General features: G+C 49.3%; 1 protein-coding gene across 4 annotated transcripts in view; it reads left to right on the forward strand.

The window, feature by feature from the left end:
• plxnb1a (plexin b1a) overlaps nt 1-21,461 on the forward strand; it is a 48,043-nt gene that overhangs the window by 13,608 nt on the left and 12,974 nt on the right. For 2 of the 4 annotated variants that reach the window (XM_060057426.1, XM_060057427.1), the window contains 24 exons: nt 1,543-2,457; nt 3,253-3,516; nt 4,186-4,368; nt 5,748-5,876; nt 6,850-6,950; nt 7,327-7,459; nt 7,857-8,013; nt 8,394-8,502; nt 9,234-9,342; nt 9,818-10,651; nt 11,175-11,276; nt 11,573-11,695; nt 12,124-12,217; nt 13,185-13,354; nt 13,877-14,028; nt 14,532-14,637; nt 15,277-15,413; nt 16,152-16,325; nt 16,685-16,904; nt 17,559-17,822; nt 18,301-18,477; nt 18,966-19,114; nt 19,744-19,844; nt 20,109-20,326. In XM_060057426.1, the coding sequence (XP_059913409.1) occupies nt 1,555-2,457; nt 3,253-3,516; nt 4,186-4,368; nt 5,748-5,876; nt 6,850-6,950; nt 7,327-7,459; nt 7,857-8,013; nt 8,394-8,502; nt 9,234-9,342; nt 9,818-10,651; nt 11,175-11,276; nt 11,573-11,695; nt 12,124-12,217; nt 13,185-13,354; nt 13,877-14,028; nt 14,532-14,637; nt 15,277-15,413; nt 16,152-16,325; nt 16,685-16,904; nt 17,559-17,822; nt 18,301-18,477; nt 18,966-19,114; nt 19,744-19,844; nt 20,109-20,326 (5,109 nt within the window). In that variant the 5' untranslated portion in view covers nt 1,543-1,554. The remainder of the gene's footprint in view (nt 1-1,542; nt 2,458-3,252; nt 3,517-4,185; nt 4,369-5,747; nt 5,877-6,849; nt 6,951-7,326; nt 7,460-7,856; nt 8,014-8,393; nt 8,503-9,233; nt 9,343-9,817; nt 10,652-11,174; nt 11,277-11,572; nt 11,696-12,123; nt 12,218-13,184; nt 13,355-13,876; nt 14,029-14,531; nt 14,638-15,276; nt 15,414-16,151; nt 16,326-16,684; nt 16,905-17,558; nt 17,823-18,300; nt 18,478-18,965; nt 19,115-19,743; nt 19,845-20,108; nt 20,327-21,461) is intronic. The other 2 variants (XM_060057428.1, XM_060057429.1) reach the window with 2 other exon arrangements.

The raw sequence follows: 21,461 nt of genomic DNA on the forward strand, positions 1-21,461 counted from the left end.
TAGGGCGTTGGGGTTCATTAGGGTGCGTTAGGTTCATTAGGTTGCGTTAGGTTAGGGTGCATTAGGGTTCGTTAGGTTCATTGGGGTGCGTTAGGTTTGTTAGGGTGCGTTAGGTTCATTAGGGTGCGTTAGGTTCATTAGGGTGTGTTAGGTTTTTTAGGGTGCGTTAGGGTGCGTTAGGGTGCGTTAGGGTGCGTTAGGGTGCGTTAGGGTGCGTTGGGTCGCGTTGGTCTGCGTTGGCTGTCTATCTCCCCTTCCTTTGTTTGGACTCTAAGCATGTCTTTCAATCCTGGTTAAGTGATTATTTACAGTCACACACACACACGCTCACTCACGCTTACTTATACACACGCACGCACACACACACACACACACACACACACACACACACACACACACACACACACACACACACACACACACACACACACACACACACATATGCTGCTGGGTTGGGGGGATCTGGTCATGAATTAGTGAAGAGGAGTTCTAAGACACTCAAGCCACTTAACCAGACACACATTAACACACTTGCACCTGCTCCTCAATGACCCTGTGGCTATCTATGTGTGTGTGTGTGTGTGTGTGTATGTGTGTGTGTGTGTGTGTGTGTGTGCGTGTGCGTGTATGTGTTAGTGTATGCGTGTGTGCAAATGTGTATGTGTTAGTGTATGCGTGTGTGCTTGCGTCGCTGTATGTGTGTGTGTGTGCTGACGCGGACACACTTTGGGACCGCGTCAGCGCACACACACACAAACACACACACACACACACACTCTGCCCTGTCCGTCTGTCACTTTGTTTACTTTTCTCTGAGCTGGGATGGGCCCGGGTGCAGCAGTCTCCTGCTCAATAATTAAAGGAGAGTTTTAACTCATATCGGGTCATTCAGAGTTCAGGAATATCACTGCCTCGTGTTGATCCTCTCCCTTTTCTTCCGATGCACGTATTCCTGTTAGAGACTGAGGGCTGGCACCGTTTTTATATCTCTGACCTCACACCCACATGCTCGCTGTATGCTCGCTGTAGCTCACTAACTGTCGTTCCTCTGACCAGAAGCTTCTAACCGTTTCGCAGGCTTGGCCTCATGCAGCAGCACAGGCTGCTGATGCCCCACAGCTAGGGAGTAGTCTGCCATTTTATTCTAGGGATGCTCCATCTAATTGTCTACTGAAAATTGCAGTTTTGATAGATTTTTTAATTGCCGTACACCGTACAGCACTCTGATCCATAAACTAGTTGACATTTTTGGTGCGGCTGGCCGTTCAGATTCTGCTGGTGATCTGACAATTCCAGATGTCACGTTTAAACAATTCCCATTTGCTGTTCCCCGTGAAGCATCTCTCACCAGGAGACAGCCCCTTCTGCAGCTTTACTACTGGGTCTTGATGAGCTCACACGTAAACATAAACCATAAACTCTCTCTCTCTCTCTCTCTCCCTCCCTCCCCCTCTCTCTCTCTCTCTCTCTCTCTCTCTCTCTCTCTCTCTCTCTCTCTCTCTCTCTCTCTCTCTCTCTCTCTCTCTCTCTCTCTCTTTCTAGTATTCCTCTGCGATGCCACAGTTGCGGGACGTCCTGCACTGGGCCGCGCTCCTCCTTCTCCTCCGCCCTTCGGGGGGCCGCGCCCTCCCCGGCCCCCCCGCCTACCCCCGCTTCACCCGCAACGACACGGACTTCCAGCACCTGCTGCTCCACCCGGACCCGGCGGTGGGCACGGTGTACGTGGGCGCGCGGGACCACCTCTTCCAGCTGGACGGCCTGGAGGGGCTCCGCCTGCAGCAGGAGGAGACCACGGGCCCCGTGAAGGACAGCAAGGACTGCCTGCCCCCCGTGACCGAGGCCAACTGCCCGCAGGCCCGGTGGACCAGCAACCACAACCAGCTTCTCCTGGTGGACCCCTGGGCGGCCGAGCTCATCACCTGCGGCAGCGTGCACCAGGGCACCTGCCAGAAGCGCAGCCTGACCTCCGTGAGCCAGGTGCTGTTCTCCAGCGAGCGGCCCGTGGACACGCAGTACGTGGCGGCCAACGACCCGCGCGTCGCCACCGTGGGGCTGGTGGCGCGGCCCCGCGGCGGCGAGCGCGTCGTCATGTACGTGGGCCGGGGCTACACGGCCAGCCACCCGCCCATCTCCACGCGCCAGCTCACCGCGCTGCCGCTCTTCTCCTACGAGGAGACGGCCAAGCTGGCGGTGGCGGGCCGGCTGTCGGAGTACGACCACCACTTTGTGGCGGCGTTCGCGCGCCGCTCGCACGCCTACTTCCTGTTCTACCGCCGGGACATCCAGGCGCCGTCGCGGGAGTACCGCACGTACGTGGCGCGCGTGTGCCTCGGGGATGTGTCGTACTACTCGTACGTGGAGCTGCCGCTGCTGTGTCGCTCCTCCTCCTCCTCCTCCTCCTCCTCCTCCTCCTCCTCCTCCTCTCCCAGGACTTATAACCTGCTCCAGGCAGCACAGGTAATCCTTCGGCCATGTTTCCCCTGATCCGTTTCTTGTTCAATTGATGATATATTTCTAATAAAATTGATGATACATTTCTTGTTCAGTTAAATTGTTATTCTACAGAATGACTTTGACTGTAATTTGAAGTTATGCTGTAAAATAACATAAAAGTATTTGCCGAAGTCTCCGTCAAAATGAGGGTTTCTGCTCTGTCTCCAGAGTGTACTTCCTGTTTCAGAGTGTATTTCCCTGTTTCAGAGTGTACTTCCTGTTTCAGAGTGTACTTCCTGTTTCAGAGTGTACTTCCTGTTTCAGAGTGTACCTCCCGTTTCAGAGTGTACTTCCCTGTTTCAGAGTGTATTTCCTGTTTCAGAGTGTACTTCCCTGTGTCAGAGTGTACTTCCCTGTTTCAGAGTGTACTTCCCTGTTTCAGAGTGTACTTCCTGTTTCAGAGTGTACTTCCTGTTTCAGAGTGTACTTCCTGTTTCAGAGTGTACCTCCCGTTTCAGAGTGTACTTCCCTGTTTCAGAGTGTATTTCCTGTTTCAGAGTGTACTTCCCTGTGTCAGAGTGTACTTCCCTGTTTCAGAGTGTACTTCCCTGTTTCAGAGTGTACTTCCCTGTTTCAGAGTGTACTTCCCTGTTTCAGAGTGTGCTTCCCTGTTTCAGAGTGTACTTCCTGTTTCAGAGTGTACTTCCCTGTTTCAGAATGTATTTCCTGTTTCAGAGTGTACCTCCCTGTTTCAGAGTGTATTTCCTGTTTCAGAGTGTACTTCCCTGTTTCAGAGTGTACTTCCCTGTTTCCCGTCAGGTGGGACAGAGCAGGGGTCCGGACGGGGACACCCTGCTGGGGGTCTTCGCGGCCCACCTCAGCTCCTCCTCCACCTCCACCTCCAGCAAACCCACGGAGACCTCCGAGGCCTCGGCCCTCTGCCGCTTCTCCCTGGACCAGCTGGACCGCAGCATCGACTCCACCCGCGACCTGTGCTACACCCAGGACGGCCGGGTGGAGGGCGGCGGCCAGGTGGCCTACATCGAGTACGAGGTCAAGTCCAGCTGTGCCAACCTTCTCACGGTAACCAATCAATCACGTTGGTGGGGACGTTTCGAACACAGGGCTCTTTTGCTTTCATGAATGAATGAATAAAATGTTGGCCCTTTCGAGGGATTCATTTAAAAATGACGTTTGGGTTTTAGAAGCAAAAACAAGGGGTTGGGGTTTTTTCCTTCTTAACCAAGTAGGAACGTTTAATGGGCTCCGGTTAGGACAGCGATGGGAATACCGAGCACTAACTCCGGGCCGCAGACCAGCAGCCGCGAGCTGATCCTTTATTTACTCTGCAGACTGTTATGATTTTACAAAAGTGTTTTCCTTCATCTGTCCCACCAGTAAGCCTCAGCGGATACAACTTTGGTTCTGTGCAAAACCAAGAGAGCCATTCCCGTGTACTACTTTGTATTAATACACTGCTAAATCCATTTGAAGATCGATTAAGTGTCTGCTGGCATTCGCTCACCAGTTTTAAAGACTTGGATAGGATAGGATACGTTCGTTTTTTATTCATTGAACATTAGGCGGGTCGAGAGGATAACAAAGTGCAAGGAAAAGTTGGCATTATATTCTGCTATAATTCAGCAGTAAAATACTATACAATAAATCATAATATAACACTACAGAGTACAATTAGGAGCGGCTCCAGGTTTGGTGTGATTAATAACTCTTCACGTCTCTCTTGTGCTGCAGAACACCCTGGAGGCGTATCCCTGTGGCTCGGACCACACCCCTAGTCCAATGGCAAGCCGGATACCATTGGAGGCCGAAGCGGTATTGGTCAGTCGGTCCGCCCGTCTCACCGCGGTGGCTGTCGACGTCAGGGAGGGCCACAGCGTCGCGTTTCTCGGGGACTCCAAAGGAAACCTTCACAAGGTGACAGATCCACTAGCAGTCTACTGCTGCTCCCGGTCACGATGACCTATGACCTGTTCCTTATTACCTGACCCATTTCTTACCCAACCTTCTTAAGAAGATGTTGAGAATGATGAGGTTATTGTGTGTGTGTGTGTGTGTGTGTGTGTGTGTGTGTGTGTGTGTGTGTGTGTGTGTGTGTGTGTTTGTGTGTGCATTAGTACTCCCCCTGCCAGACCATTAATCCGTAATTTTACAGTAGTTCAAGCCATCATTGTTTTTGTTAAGGTTCACATGTTGTTGGACTACGTTTGTGTTTTACTGTTGTCGTTGTTGTTGTTGTTGTTGTTGCCCAGCTTTAATCATGTGTTGTGATCATGGGACTCCGTCTGTCAGCTTACAAGGGAAAATCAAGACAACTTGACCTTGAGCACATGTTCTGACCCTGACTTCGGCACGGGATCTGCCTACCATCCCCTCTCGCCTCTCTCCTTCCACACGACTAATCCATACCATCACCGTATAACTTCTCCAGGCCAACGCATCATTTATTTACTTCCTAGTAGCGAGTGCGTCTTGACTTCCTGCGCTGGCTCGCTGAGTCCATCACCGGGAAGCGGGACCCGAGTACCGGGGACGATGTAATATCGCCCGGCTCTCCCGATACGGAACCTCGGCTCCGAGGCGCTGGGAGTGAGGGGAAATCTCATTAGGACGTTGTAATGCGAGAGGCCGCCGAGGGCGGGGGCATCGCTTCAGACCTCATCCCCACGGAGGTGTCCTGCTGCCCTCCATATTAGGTTTGAGAAATGTGTGATAATCACATCCATGACCACTTCTATCCTGCGGTCCGGGGTTTCATTTCATGCGTGAGGCAGGGGGTCGGGTAGCCCGGGGCGAGGCCGGAGAGTGGTTTACCTCGGCGCCGGTTTCAATTCTTAGATTCGCCGTTGAATTGCGGGATGAATTCTTCCGATTTTTTTTTATCTGCTTTTAAAATATAATTAGTGTTTCGACTCGTTATGTGTTTATTTGATTGAGAGGCGTCTAATCGTTGCTGCTCTTCTACTCGGCAGACTCGAGTTATACACTCTGTGATCAGCTTCCGGTTGCCTGACTGTTCACGACCCTTTGAGAAATTATAAGCATATGTCTGCATTCATTTAAGTCTGATTTAAAATGTGATCAAAAGATGTGCCACATATTTAATTGTAACTTCGTCGATTTGCACCACAGAGATGAATCAACATTATCGCACTGTGGTGCTTTCCCCTGTTTCCGTACGGCTCCTATTTCACTCCATACAACACGTCGATAAAATCACTCAATGGATCGGATGCTTTTGAAAGCGTCCTTTAAACGGTAGTGGCTGTGAACATGCCCTGTTAATACGCTCGCAGGTGTTCCTGGGCTCAGACGGTCAGGTGAAGACGTACGCCGTCGCATCCGTCCGACCCAACGCACCGATCCACAGCGACCTGCTTCTGGACCACAGCCGCGCCCAGATCTACATCATGACCAGCAACACGGTGAGTCCCAGTGCGGGGAGAATGTGGGGGTCCTGTCCTGTTCCCTTTGTAGTATAAACGTGTACTGAATAATGTCCCCCGCTTAAAAAATACAATTAAAACTTTGTTTCTTCTGACTTTTAACGTCCCACTTGATCGAACACACGGAAGGAGTCGCGCCTCATTGGTTCCTCCTCCCCTACCAACCCCCCCCCCCCCCAAACACACACACACACACACACACACACACACACACACACACACACACACATACTCACAGCGTCAATGATTCAAAGACCTCAATGGAATTTCCAGGTCCACCCTTTCACCCAGATGCCTCCCTGCATACAATTTGTCGTTATTGTGTGGCTGGGCCACTTCCTCAAGCTGGGTCTTTATGCCCGCGTCAAACCAGGGGCAGAAAGGGATGTAAGGGGGCCAGATGGCTGTCGGGGTCGGGGGTCATCGGCCCCTACCGTGAGAGGTACAACAGTCTGAGGGAGAGCCGGGGTGGGGGTCAAACGGGGTCACGCGGGGTCGAAACGAACACAATGGTATTGATCGGAGAAAACGGTCTCCATTGTACCGGCACACTCCCTACAGAGTTCTGCGTCTGTGTGGGAAGTTGATAAATGGTGCTTGAACACACATGCATGTTTGTTTCCCACATCTAAATTAGGCCAATCAGCAGCCTGTAGTCTCACACATAGAAGTTTTAGGGACGAATTGGATGAAACACAGAGTGTGAGATATGGATATTGATGGGGAAGAATGCGTTTGTTTTCGCTGGGTGGAGGAGGGGGGTTCATAAGACTTTACATATTATGACTACACTCTATTAAATATCACACAATGCACAACTTACATTGCTGCATACTACAGTATAGTATTTAATTTCTGCCCACTTTCACACCATTTGAACACAATAAAAACAGGATACCCCATCCATAGCGTGCGCCACACCTAGCTAGAAGCTGTGTTGTGTCCCCGTCAGGTGGAGAAGCGGCCGGTGGCAGAGTGTGGAGACCACCTGGACTGCGACTCCTGTCTGTCTGCCAGGGACCCCTACTGTGGCTGGTGTGTCCTCGACGGACGGTACGTCTGTGTGTGTGTGTGTGTGTGTGTGTGTGTGCGTGTGTGTGTGTGTTAGTGTGTCTGCGTGTGCGTCTGTGTGTGTGTGTATGTGCGATTATATCCGTGATCAATTAATTGACAACCAGTCTCCTTCCTCTCTCTCTCTCTCTCTCTGTCTCTGTCTCTCTCTCTCTCTGTCTCTCTCTCTCTCTCTCTCTCTCTCTCTCTCTCTCTCTCTCTCTCTCTCTCTCTCTCTCTCTCTCTCTCTCTCTCTCTCTCTCTCTCTCTCTCTCTCTCTCTCTCTCTCTCTCCGTCTCCCTTTCTCTCTCCCCCTCTCCCTCTCCCCCTCTCCCTCTCCCTCTCCCCCTCTCCCTCTCCCCCCCTCCTCTCTCTCTAGGTGTGGTCTCCGGGAGGACTGTCAGCGGGGCTCCCTGGGGGGCCACTGGCTCTGGAGCTTCGACGAGGCCCAGCAGTGCCTCTCCATCCAGGAGCTCAACGTCTACAACGTCAGCCGCGGGGACCAGACCCCGGTAACTAAGGCCCAATCCCATTCCTACCCCTTACCCCTTCCCCCTTCCCCCTCCCCCCTTCCCCTTACCCCTTCAAAACAAGGGGGAGGGGGAAGGGGAAGGGGTAAGGGGTAGAAATGGGATTGGGCCCAAGGCCGATCACAGGGAGGGCCTCGCTGGCTGGGGAGGGCACCCTCTCTCATCGCTCACCTAACGCTCTTCATTGAACCCCTTTTATTAAATACAACGATTTTATTTCCCCGCTCCATTCACTCGTCCCTCACTTATCCCTTTTTCCCTTCTTTGCTAAAACATTTTTCTTTTTATCCTGTGAAGCACTTTGTTACTTTATGCAAGTTCATGATTATTATTATTACCGTATATATATTTTTTTTATATTCCTCTCTTTGTTCCTCAGATCCGAGTGTCCGTCCCGGGACTGCCCGCCCTGGGGAAGGAGGAGGTCTACTCCTGCTTCTTCCAGGACACAGAAGCCCCCGCCATACTGTCCACCACCGGCGTCACATGCTCCACCCCCGACGCCGGCATCCTGCCCCTGATTGGCCAGGGGGACGGTGAGCAACACGTGTTGATTGGATGTTATTACCAGGTAGTGCATTGTTCCAGCCAATGTCTTGTTGTGTTGCTGTGGAAGAACTTTGCAGCAGGAGTCGAGAATCTCAAGTCAAAGCGTACATAAAAAACGTACACAATTCAGGCAGGTTCTGGTCAATTTTAGTTATTACTTTCAATTAGAAACTAATTGAATGACATAAAAATACAAAATCTTTGCATTATTTGTTTTAACCATGGGTAATAAATGTATTCCACTGAGTTGATTGAATTCATTCAGTTAATTTATCGTCGTTGATTTAATGAACGAATGATGCTTTAGATCCAGTTGTTTGAGTCGTGCGAGTGAAACGGGTCAGTGATGAGTGATCCCTGCCCGCAGACTCCGTGATGGTGACCCTGTCACTGCGCTTCCTCAACGTCACCGTGGCTGAGACGCAGTTCACCTTCTTTAACTGCAGCCTGGTCCAGCTGCTGTCTGGACGCAGACCGTGAGTACACGCACACACACACACGCACACACACACACACACACACACACACACACACACACACACACACACACACATCTTGCATGCACACATTCACAGACATACACGTTCAAACTCACACATACACACACATACACACACACACACACACAAACACATATACACATAGACACACATACACAAGGCAGTATGGCGGCATGGGGATCAGGTCGTAGAGCGGGTTGGCTGGTTAACCGGAAGGTTACTAGTTCAATCCCCGGCTCCACCTAGCTCAGTGTCAAGGGGTCCCTTAGCGAGGCACCTAACCATAACTGCTTCCGACTAAACTTGCACGGTTGACACCATTAGGAAACATTGTAAAAGCGCTTTGAGTGAACACTGTTGGGACACCGCTATATAAATGCAGTCCATTTACCCTTCACACACGCCCATGCACTCATACACACACTCAAGCACCCATAAGCAGACATGAACACATGCTCACACACTTTGTTTTGCGTGTCAGGACATAGAAGCATCACCGAGGCGAGTGCTAAGAAGCCTTTTTCCTCGGAACAGTGAGCACTTTATCTAAAGGGACTCGCAGTGAGTTCATGTATCACAGAGTGGGTCGTCTTGCACTCATGAGTCTCCAGTTGGGTTGGGGATCAAACCCCGGAACCTTTTGCCCGGGAGTCCACCTATACTCACTGTGCTAACGTTACCTATGTGATGTCCCCGCTGTGTGCCAGTTGTCAGGGCTGTGTGGGGAGTCGCTGGGGTTGCAACTGGTGTATCCACCAACACCTCTGCACCCACAAGCACACCTGCGACCAAGGGGTCACCATCTACAACCAGAAGGTACGCCCGGCACCAGCTCTCTCCTACTGCGCTGTCAGAACCACTTTCATCCAGTGGAGCCTGCTGTACTTTTAGTTGTGGAGTACAATTCGCCGTCAACTGTTTAATCCCTGGAGTTGAGTTTTTTGTTTTTTAAGTCCAATATAAAAAAGTTGATCGGTAGACCCATCACTAGACGTGTTTATAGGCTTTTCAGGAATTAGAAGTGGCCAAGCGGGCGACACTCTTGAAATCACACAATGCATTTCCCATTTCACTATACTTTCTACACTTTCTGTTTGCCATAGGTTCCCTTATTTCCTTACGTTTTCCTTTTTCCATTATTGTTTGTTAAATTCAAGCATTATTCTCAATCATTTCTGTTCAATCATTTCCATGCTCTCCCTTTTGATTCATTTCTTCCCCTTGTCACCCCCCCCCCCCCCCATCCCCTCCTCCCCCTCTCCCTCTGCACATCCGCTGTTACACCCTTAAGGTTGAAACCCCCATCCCCACCAACTCACAAACCACCAAACCAGAGGCCCCCCCAATACCCACTGTCCTAGCTGGTACACCTACAACTATAATCACAGTGCCCATGACGACCCCAACGCCAACAACAACAACAACAACAACAACAACAACAACAACAACCACAACAACAACAACAGCCACAGCCACAACGCCACAGCTATCGCCCACAGCCACCATTTATCGTAGCCGGACCACGGAGGCTGTCTCTCCGACCACACCTCCAGGAACCAGCACAACGCCCAGCCCCTCCGCCATCCCGCCCTCCGTCACCCCTTCCTCCCAGGCCGCCACCCACCCACACACAGGCGCTCTCTGGAGCTCCAGCGTCGGAACGGAAGGAGATCACCACAGCGCCGCTGGAACCACTGCACAAGGCATAGATGGCTCCGGTTCCTCGGCCCCCTCTGACGGGCGGGAAACGCCCAACTATGACTCTAAAACGACGTCACCCAGCGGCGCTAGTGGCAAGGAGGGATCCGACCGCAGCACTATAGAGCCTATGGCTGAGTCTGTAGGCTGGTCCGCCTCTGATCTCCGCTCCACCGCCTCCAGCGCGTTAAGGATGCCGGCCGGCTCTGGAGAGGAGGTTCCCTTGGGACGCTCTGAGGAGCTTCTGACGGACGTCTCAAGGACGGATGAGGGAAAGACGGTGACGGAGGATCCGGCACTTTCCTCTGCGTGGCCTTCCGGAGCCCAGGGCACTGAGCAGACACAGACGCACTCTGTCGACCGTGAGGTCGGGGCCGGCTATGCGGCTTTGTACCAGTCAGATGCTGCAGACTCCCCTGGACTTCTGGTGAGTGGAAAAGCCTTTCAGGGCCCCTCGGACGGAGAGCTGTGTGGTGGAGGACGGAGCGGCACAGCGGGCCGGGGCGGGAGCGGTGTCACAGGTTGATGGGACATTCGACACCCACCACTGATAATAGGTCCAAGACGCCATATTACATATCAACGTCTCACCCACTTTGTGTATCTCCCACCTGGGCTTCACCTGGCCAGGTGGCATCACAACACCATTCCCATCCGCCATATTTCTGCCATTCTACCGAAAGCTAAATGTACCCTATCCTTTCCCATCTTGTATGTTATTATTTCAATGGCTATTTATTCGTTTTGATTCAGTTTTCACGTCAATCATTTTGCCCTGACGCCAGACAAGAAAAACCAAAACGATTTATTTCCTGGTTCTCTCTATCTCATTTTGAGAGCAGTACTTGGGGAACAGAAGGCTGAGGAAATGTAACCACTATGTTATTCCTGCCCTTTCCGTCCTTGTTCTGTAATGAACCACATGATGCTGACCTGGGTTCTGCCACCAGCAGGAGTGCCCCTGTGTGGAGAAGGTCGAGAGCTCCTCTCTACTCCCAGTCAATGTGGAGAGTAAGATCACTCTGCTCGGACAGCACCTCCACCTCTTCCAGGTACCGGAACAAAAGCACGTTTTACAAGCATGTTGTCTAAAAAAAACCAATCCTAAACACTGTTGTTGTTTTTTGTCAGTGTGATTTGTTGTTGCCTAACCATGCTGATGTTGGTTTGGTTTAAATTACCTTAAAGAATAGGCAACTTCACTAGAATCACTTTCTTTCTCATTGTGTTTTTCTCTGGGCCATGTTCCTTGGTTCATATTAGAAGCTTTTGAGAGAGAACATTGTTGAACGTATGCATTCCTAACTTTGGTGTGTTGCTTGTGTGCCTTTGTGTGTCTTGTGTTCAGGACGAGGATTTGGACTACGAGTGTGTGTTGGACGTGGAGAGTGGCTCCGTCGTGGTGGAGGCCTCCGTCGAATCACATCCTACGGAACAAACCATCTTCCTCATCACCTGCCAGCTTCACCAGGTCGGAACGTAAAGCACGCAGCATAAAAAAAGACCATTTCTTTAGCACATTTACAGGAATATCTGGCTGTACTAGCTAGTGCTCTGACACATTTTGATGGCCAGAGATGGAAAACTCATTACAAAGCCTGTCCCGGGCTTTCTGTCAAATCCCATCAGAAATTGGTCAGGGTATGAAACCAGATGCCTGATTTCACTCTGGGCTAAAGCCTAGTTTGGAGCCGCCTCTGTGTGACCATAAAAATCTTGCCAAGCATTTCGTGTCGTAAAACATAATTACATGATCCTCAAAACAATGGCACACAAACACAAAACACCTCGAACGTCGTAAAAAAGATAGATAAAAGGAAGGTAAAAGACAATAACAATAAAAATGGCTAAGAGGGCCATCGATTGAATGAATGCTGTTGTGTTTCATGTACATTTCAGTACACCTATAAGGCTCAAGTGGAGGAGTACCGGGCTGTCATCAACATCAGAAGGAGGAACAGCTTTGTGATCGACAGTGCGGAGGATTTGCACGGTGGGGAACGTCATTTTGTTGCTGTCATTTGTATTTGTTTGCTTGTTTGCGGAACTCGTTTCTGTTCCCCCCTTCTATCATTTGGTTCTGTTCTACAAAATAAATGCGCTTTGTATGTCATTTACAACCTAGTCTTACACCAAAATGTTTAATGGCTTCGTTGGTCCACATCGGAAAATGTATTTGTTTCACAATAACGGCCCTAACATCATGAAATGCCTATGTTGTTTTGGCCCATTCTTTTCACGTGATCAACATAAAACATCTGCAGATTGTATTGTATTGTATTGTATTGTAGCACTTAACTGTGTAGCAACTGCAGCAGCTGCTATCATGTCTGTAATACGGGGAATTGATTAACCTAGCGATTGTGGTACTTGCACTTGGTTCTATGAACATCCTTTCTGTACCGACAGTGATATATTGATGCACTTCTTATGACAAATGTACTTATTGTAAGTCGCTTTGGATAAAAGCGTCTGCTAAATGCCCTAAATGTAAATGTAAATGTAGATATACCTGTGATGTGTTGCTTTTGTTGAAGGCTTTCGTCTCATTGAGACCAATCCACCACAGTGTCTTGTGTGCGTCTTGGCTACCTGATACGATGGAAGCAGATATAACCATGACATAATAGAGTTAGCCTCACAGCATATTAGTCATATTTTAGCCGAATTGTGATATCTAACCTAACTCTACTCTCCTAAGGCTGCTGATTCACTGTGCCTCCTTGGTTCATCCTAAGCCAATCAGAGTGCTTTTTACATCCCATAATCACTATCCCCCCTAAGTCATCAATTTGACTTCGGCATTTTTGACGCTAAATACAAGACAAACCTTAAAATATCACTTCTGCAATTATGCTATGAGGCTAACGATATTCCACCACTCTCTAATGCTCCATAAACTCTCCATTACACCCTTCCACTCCCTAACTGTCTCCCGCCCCCCCCCCGCCGCGCTCCAGTGACCCTGTTCAACTGCTCGGTGGGCCGCTCCGACTGTAGCCGCTGCCGGACGGCCGAGCCACGCTACGGCTGCGCCTGGTGCGCCGCTGACTCCGCCTCCAGCTGTGTGTTCGGCCTGTCCTGCACGGAGGAGGTCACGCACACCTGCCCCGCGCCCGTCATCCACTTCGTGAGTCCGGGTCCGCTCCTCGACGAGGATCTCGTTTTTGCAGACTTGAGAGTGATCCGATAGATGGTTGTGTATGTTGAAGTATTGTTATTGTTGTTATAGGAGTGAATGACTTATTCATTGCCTTGTTCACTTCCATATGTTGTTGTGGTCTGCTGTTAGGCGTTTCTCATTGTATTGATGACCCGTAAATCTCTTCCTGGGAGCCTGCGGTCTTCCGCTTCCATCCTTTTAAGTGTACATTACACGATGTTAACATAGATCAAAACCAGGACACTTAAATCACACTTTAACCAATTTCCCGTCACATTCACGTTCATCAGAGCTTGTCTTAAAACCTTTGAAGAGTTCATTGCAATATAAATAAATGTGCCAGCTGATGTCACAGCTTGCAAAGTCTTTCACCAGTAACCGGGCCACACCTGCGGCTCTACATCAAAGCGTTCAAAGCTACAGCGATGCCCAAGCGCTGCAAATGAACGAGTTGTTTACAGCTGCCTCTGTTTTCCCGCCCCCTGGCAGATTGACCCAGTTTCTGGCCCTGTGGAGGGGGGAACGGTGGTGACCATCTCCGGCTCCAACCTGGGTCAGAAACCAGAGGACGTCGAGAACTCTGTGACTGTCGCCGGTGTTCCTTGCCACGTCATCCCCAGCAGATACGAGGTCTCCTCCAGGCAAGGGACTCACGCAACACGCAGGAAGAGCGCATCACCATCTGGCTCTCTGATAGATAGATATATATAGATAGGAACTTTATTAACTGATAAAAAACTCCTATAAAAATTGCACTTCCAGCAGCAGCAAACACCATGTTGCAAATATATTTAGAGTTAAAAACAAAAATAAATGTGCAAAAGTACAAAAAGCAAAATGCTAAAAAACTATATGCAGGGAAAGGGAAGAATAGTATACAAGCCAATATTTTCTCGAGGGAGTACTTAAACAGTGCATAAAAACAGTGCAAGAAAACTGGGGGGCTAGGGTCGGGGGGGGGGGGGGGGGTCATAAATCTATAGCATGTTAAGCCCTTTGAGACTGTACCTGTGATTAACTGCTGTACAAATACAATACAATTGAATTAATTGAATCATGAGGAAAAACACAGATGAAAACCAAACCAAAATCGTTCTTATCCTCATTTGTCACCTGGCTTAAACGTGATGCCTTGCTCTTCCAGGATAGTGTGTGAGACCACGGGCAGTGGAGCAGAGAAGAGTGGCCAGGCGGTGGTCTCAGTGAGGGGAGGGGGGCACGGGCGATCCACTCACGTCTTCAGCTTCCAGGTAAACACAACCGGACTGATAAACATCCTGAATCCATGTTCCGTTTTCGCTTCGTGATTCAGTCGGATGTTTCCTTATCGGAGCCGTTATTAGAGACCGATGTTGCTTTGACCTCAACCAATCAGGATGCGTGTAACGATTCCTTAAGTGACGTTGCTCTCTGTTGGAGAGGGTCAACACTGAAGTAGCCGCAGATAATGGAGACGCATTTTGAAATTATGCGAAATAAGAACCTGATATCCTGCATTCTTATTGTACTGATAAAGTACATGATCACAGGCTCATAGCCTAAAGCCTTTACTGGCCCAATACAACTGTTATATTGAAACAGTTATGGGATGTCCTAGAGATTGTTTTTAAAGCCCTCATTTTTTTTCAATGCCCCTCCCCACAAATTCCTCCCAGCATATCACTTTCTCAGTGGTATGCCGATAGCAGGAATGTTAATATGAACAAAACAATAAGTATTATTATTCTAACAACAGCTGCCTTTGTAAGGGCGTGTGTTATTCAAAACACAACGCACGGAAACCCCCGATACACTCTGTAATGCGTTGTTGTTGTTGTTGTTGTTGTTATTGTTGCAATTGTTGTTGTTCTTACTCTTGTCCTCTGCTTCTTTCCCCTTCCCCCGGGTAGGACCCCATTCTGACCAGCGTCTCCCCACTAAGGGGGCCCAAGGCGGGGGGCTCCCGGCTCCGCATCAGGGGCCACCGGCTGAGAACCGGCCACGCCGGGGAGGTCAGCGTCGCCATCGGAGGAGTGCCATGTCTTGTGTAAGTGGCCAGTGGCCAGGGGCCAGGGCCCACGTCAGTGTGGCCAGGGCCCACGTTAGTGTTGCCAGGGGCCAGGGCCCACGTTAGTGTGGCCAGGGGGCTTGTTAGTGTGGCCAGGGGCCAGGGCCCACGTTAGTGAGGCCAGGGGGCTTGTTAGTGTGGCCAGGGGCCAGGGCCCACGTTAGTGAGGCCAGGGGGCTTGTTAGTGTGGCCAGGGGCCAGGGCCCACGTTAGTGAGGCCAGGGGGCTTGTTAGTGTGGCCAGGGGCCAGGGCCCACGTTAGTGAGGCCAGGGGGCTTGTTAGTGTGGCCAGGGGCCAGGGCCCACGTTAGTGAGGCCAGGGGGCTTGTTAGTGTGGGGGTACAAATGGATGAATGAGACTTTAGACAGGATGTATAATTGTGTCATTAATGTATAGTTTTGATCATTTACTGTTGATAATGTCTCCCTCAACCTTTGTATATATCTGACTCTAAAACTATCTTCATTTATTGTGGAAAGAAATGTCTCACACACACACACACACACACACACACACACACACACACACACACACACACACACACACACACACACACACACACACACACACACACACACACACACACACACACACATACACACACACACAGTAGTTGACATACAGAAAGTACTGTCCTGTACTTTCTGCTGTGACACCTGCATTTCCTGTCTGGGATTAACAAAGTGCCTGTTTAATCTTATCATACCTCTGCCCAGACTTACTATCGATGATGATCAGATCAACTGTCAGAGCGGAAGCAGTAACCGAACGGGAGACCACGGTATCACCGTGCGATTCGGTGGGACCGAGCGCCACCTACAGGGCATCACGTATCACTACACCCCCAACCCGAACATTACAAGGGCTGCTCCGTCCAAAAGCTTCCTCAGGTTGGATTTGTCTTCCTGCCCTTGGGACTGTTCTAAAAAATAAGATATTTGTCATAAGATTCAATATGTTTTGTACATGACGTTGTGTTGGTACAATATGCAAAGTTTGCTATTTCAAGCTAGCTCCAAAAATATTAAAACACGCTGCTTGCTCCTCAACCCTGTCTCTCTTAAAATACGAGGCTTGCTAAAATAAACATAGACTTAGATTTAGCGTCTGAATGCCAACATTTATTTTAGAGCACTTTTCAATCCAAAACATTTGCATAGCTTACTTTTAAACACATCTCGTTTTCATTGTACAATTTATATAAAATAAAATAAAAAACTCAAGCTTCTCTTCTCTCTCCGATCCGTAGGGGCGGGAGAACCATCCGGGTGTCCGGGCACAACCTGGACGTGGTCCAGGAGCCCAAGCTCCGGGTCACCCTCAGCCCGCCGGACCCACTGCCCCCCCGGAGGAGGAGGAGGAGGAGGAGGAGGGCCGTGGTGGGCGGGGGTCCGGGAGCCTGGGGGAGACTGAGGAGGATCGTTCCAGAACCGGACTGCCCTGAGGGGACGCTGTGTGGGGTCAAACAGGTGGGGGTGCTCAGCCAATAGGACGCCAGCGATGGAAATATCGTCCTGTTAAAGGGCCTCGATGTTACCACCAGGTGTGAGTTTGATTAGCCGTTTCCTGTGCCTTAGTGATATCACAAATGGGCGTGTCCACCTAGATGTATGCTGAATAGACACAGGGAAAGGCAGAATTTCAAACTACTTGTAAGGGCTACGACGCTTATTTGGTGGTAGAATACGCGCCATTTAATAACGAGAGCAATACATTGTTATGACCCTGTGTTACGGCCCTGTGTTACGGCCGTACATTATAACGGCCCTGTAAAACAAAGTCACCCTGACGCTTACCTTTACTGGCACTTTATGTGTAACGGTATGATAATGTTTACTTTCAATAATATGGGACGTATGATCAATAATGTCTGCCTCAACTTTCTACAATGTTTGGATACATTTTTGCGCCTACATTTCTACTCTACTAATCTAGACATCATTTCAGTAAACATTTTGTTGTTTACTATACTTCAATTGATTTGAATTTTCATGTATTTTACTGTACTGTACTTTACTGTACGGCATTCCTGCACTACAAACGTATCTCCTTCCCCCTTCTCTTGTAACTCAATGCGTTCCTACCCCTCATTACTCACCTCGGTTCATGTGTTCCCGCCACAGCACGAGTCTCTGTGCACGGTGATCAGCTCCTCCATGATCCAGTGCACCAGCCCGGCGGTGGGCCCGGAGGCCAGGAGGGCCCGGGTCCGAGTCCACTTCCTGCTGGACAGCCTGCAGTTTGAGTTCAGCAGCGTCAGCGTCGGCGGCGGCGGCGGCGGCGGTGAGGCCTTCAGCTACCAGCCCGACCCCATGCTGTTCCCGCTGAACCGGAAGGACCGCAGCAAGCCGTACCACCACAAGCCCGGCAGCATCATCTCGGTGGAGGTGAGGCGCCGACCGTGTGCTAGCGTGATGCTAGCTTGATGCTAATACGCTATGCTAGTGCTACCTGGTGTTGCTTCAGTCAGAAAAGGATCAAATGAAAGTGAAAAGATAGTGGAATGATGAGACCGAGGACATAAAATACAATAAATCAATCTAATGTGAGTAATTAAGTTAAATAAGTAAACATAACAAATAAAAAAGATGACAAAATTAAGAAGGATTCAACAGCAAGCTTGCCTTAAAATAATCGTTATACTTGTATTTTTGGCATATTTCTAACTATATATTTTATATTCATCACACAGTCCGCCCTTTCCTTGTCTCAATTATTTCCTTTCCCAGAATGACCCTGTGTAATACTATGCATTTCATAAATAAAAGCACTTCGACTTCTGGAGCCAGAAGTCTGTGTTGGGAAGTAAGCAAGTAAACCCGAACCTCACAGCCACTCTCTCTCTCTCTCTGTTCCCTCCTGCAGGGAGTCAACCTGGACCTGGCCATCTCCAAGGAGGAGGTGGTGGCTCTGATAGGGGACGGGGTCTGCACCGTGAAGACCCTGACCCACCACCACCTGTACTGCGAGCCCCCGGCCCAGCAGCCCCCCAGACCGGTCCGACGAGGGGAGGAGGGGCTGAATCACCTGCCAGAGTTCACGGTCAGCACGCACCGCCGCGCCTCCACCTTAAGACATCCGATATCGGGATCGATGCACTTAGGATGCAGATGGAGTTTCCACGGATCCACTGATCCATCAACAATGTACTGACTGCGTGTCAATCGAAACGCTCAAAGTGATCCGGTCACGCCACACGCTACAGCACAGGGCGTCGCATGCAAATGAAATCGAAACCTCGCCGTGCCGTGCCGACTCGTTTTTTATCAGGATTCTACGATTCGCTAGCCCACGAAATGCTGTAGTTCAACGTGATTCACGGCTTTAGCCAAAGCATTGTGACCTGGGGCACCTTGGTCGCTACGACCCCGCCCTCAAAGCGTGGATGACGTTTTGCGGGCGTTCTGGGAAATAAATCTGGATTTTTTTTTAATCCAGGCACCTAGATAGAAGAAAAGGTACAGCATTGGCCACTGGGAGCCCCGCTTGACGTCTCTTAAAGGAACGCCTTCCCTCCGTTCCTCCTCCAGGTCCAGATGGGGAACCTGAACTTCTCGCTCGGCCGGGTGCAGTACGACAGCCAGGCCCAGATGAGCTTCCCCCCCGAGGCCCAGGTGGGGGTCGGGGTGGGGGCCAGTGTGGTGGCGCTCATGGTGCTCATCATCGTGCTCATCTACAGGTAACCTGGGTCCTGTCCGTCAAACCACAACGACAGCTGTCTCTGGTGGAGAGTGTTGCGCTGACTGGGACTGGGACTCCTGCTTGCTCACTGGCCACCATGACCCCATCACCATAGACAATAAACATTTATATTTCACCTCAATGATTTTAAAAGGTATTTTCTATTACTTCCATGTATGTCAATTACGGCACCCATTGCAATCATGACCATCACTGGAAGTTGCCATCCCCCGCTCTGCTTTCCTTCTCAAAATGTCTTCCATCCTACTTAAGTTTTTTTTTTCTTGCACTTTTTGGGGCTAGGGTTAGGGGAGTGTCATAGGAATGAGACCTGTTAAGCTCTTTCAGACTGTAAATGTGAGTCAGGGCTATACAAATACAATTTACTGGACTTGACTTTGCAACAATAGCAGCCATATAATATAACAATAACACAGCACATAAAACCATTCATTAGAGGGAAGGGCAGATATGAAATATATAATACAGACGCAGACCTAGAGATATGGCTAATGCACACACCGATCCAGATTACTGAGAGTACATCTTTAGCTTAGAGCACTTTCCAGTTCTTCCCCTAACCCTCTTATGTACAGTTTCTTACCATGGTTTTTGTTCTGTCATCAGGAAGAAAAGCAAGCAGGCGATGAGGGACTATAAGAAAGTGCAGATCCAGCTGGAGAACCTGGAGACAAGTGTCCGAGACCGTTGCAAGAAGGAGTTCACAGGTCGCGAGAGAGGGTTTATTTCTGTTTACCAAATTGAAAAATATCAATGTATTTTAACCCTACTGCCTCAACACATCTGTGCTCTGTCTCTTGGTTTACCTTTCATTGTTTATTTCTAAAAATAACTTGCTGTTCCACATTATTATTTTAATAAGGATTATAATCCCCCTCAAATTTCATTGTGTAGTTTTTGTACAAAGCCCTTAAAACCCCTCCCTCTTCCCTCTGGCTCCACCTTGCCCCGGTGTCCCCTCCCCTCTGCAGACCTGATGACAGAGATGATGGACATGTCAAGTGACCTGGTGGGCTCGGGGATCCCCTTCCTCCAGTACAGCACCTACGCAGAGCGCATCTTCTTCCCAGGCCACCAGGAGTCGCCACTCAGACGTGAGCTGGACGTGCCAGAGGGACGCAGGCAGACCGTGGAGCAAGGACTCGTTCAGCTGTCCAACCTGCTCAACAGCAAGCTCTTCTTAACCAAGGTCAGAGGGGACCTTATCGTGCTATGGGTTCGAACGGGGAAGGTCGAGTCAGTTTTGTTTGTATATATAGCCCTTTACGGAATAAGTGTACAATCAGGAATTTATTCTCATTACTGACCCCTTTGGCTGGGAAGGGTTACTGCAGCCTGCTGGAGCACGTCCACTGAGAGCGCTGGAGCGCATTGGAGTGCGAGCTCTGTGGGATGAGAGACGATAAAAATCACAAACTATTGTTTTTTATCATCTATAAATATTTTAATAAATCGTTTAAAAGTGCCTGGACTGGACACAAGTTCAATTGACATGGTAATATGGACGTGTTCCCTCCACACCGCCATCATGTGGCGACAACGGGAACTGAACAGATAATTGGATGAATTAAAAAAACGGCATAATGGTGGTATTGAGGGATGTGGTTTGATCCATCAGTGTTTTTCTGAATCTTTCTATGATTATCAAATGGCCTCTGCATTTGCTCATCTGCTAGATTAACAAAGTGCATGGTCATCTACTGTGTCGGTGTACTGTTTCCAAAGCACTATAAACTGGTACACCGGTATCGCTAAGTCTCCCAACGATTCTTGGAAATTGTGCAAACCATGGATCCGGTGCAAACGTGAAACCCTGTATTAGTGGGTGAAAATAAGAAGCATTGATCTGTCTTAAAATGTCCACACGTTTAAACTATCTCAGATGGTTGTGAGTGCGTCGAAACTTTGGTGTAAACAGAATCGTTATTCAATCTATATACCATCGAAATGTTAAAGGGGTGATATTGTAGGTGTGATTAGCCATTACAAGCCTTTTGAAAATCTGCCTTTTCCTGTGTTTTAGTGACATCACAAGTTTATTTGTTTTATCCGTATGCCGGATAAATCAGTCTACCTACCCACTTAGGGTTGCAGGGTTCATTAGTAGAAGACATGCTTCCCCTGTCGACTATTGAATATTTTTTGAGTAAGTAACTTATTTTCTCAAGTTTTAAAGTAATGCTGTCTATCCAGTGCACCTTTATCCCTAAGTTAGGAATGACGGTGCACTGGATAGACAGCATTACTTTAATACTTGAGAAGGCTGCTCTTACCTGCAAGAGGGTGAGAGGAAGACACTCTTACAATGTCATAGCTTGCGAAAT

Source organism: Gadus macrocephalus, chromosome 7, assembly GCF_031168955.1.
Source record: "Gadus macrocephalus chromosome 7, ASM3116895v1".
Classification (NCBI taxonomy): Eukaryota; Metazoa; Chordata; class Actinopteri; order Gadiformes; family Gadidae; genus Gadus; species Gadus macrocephalus.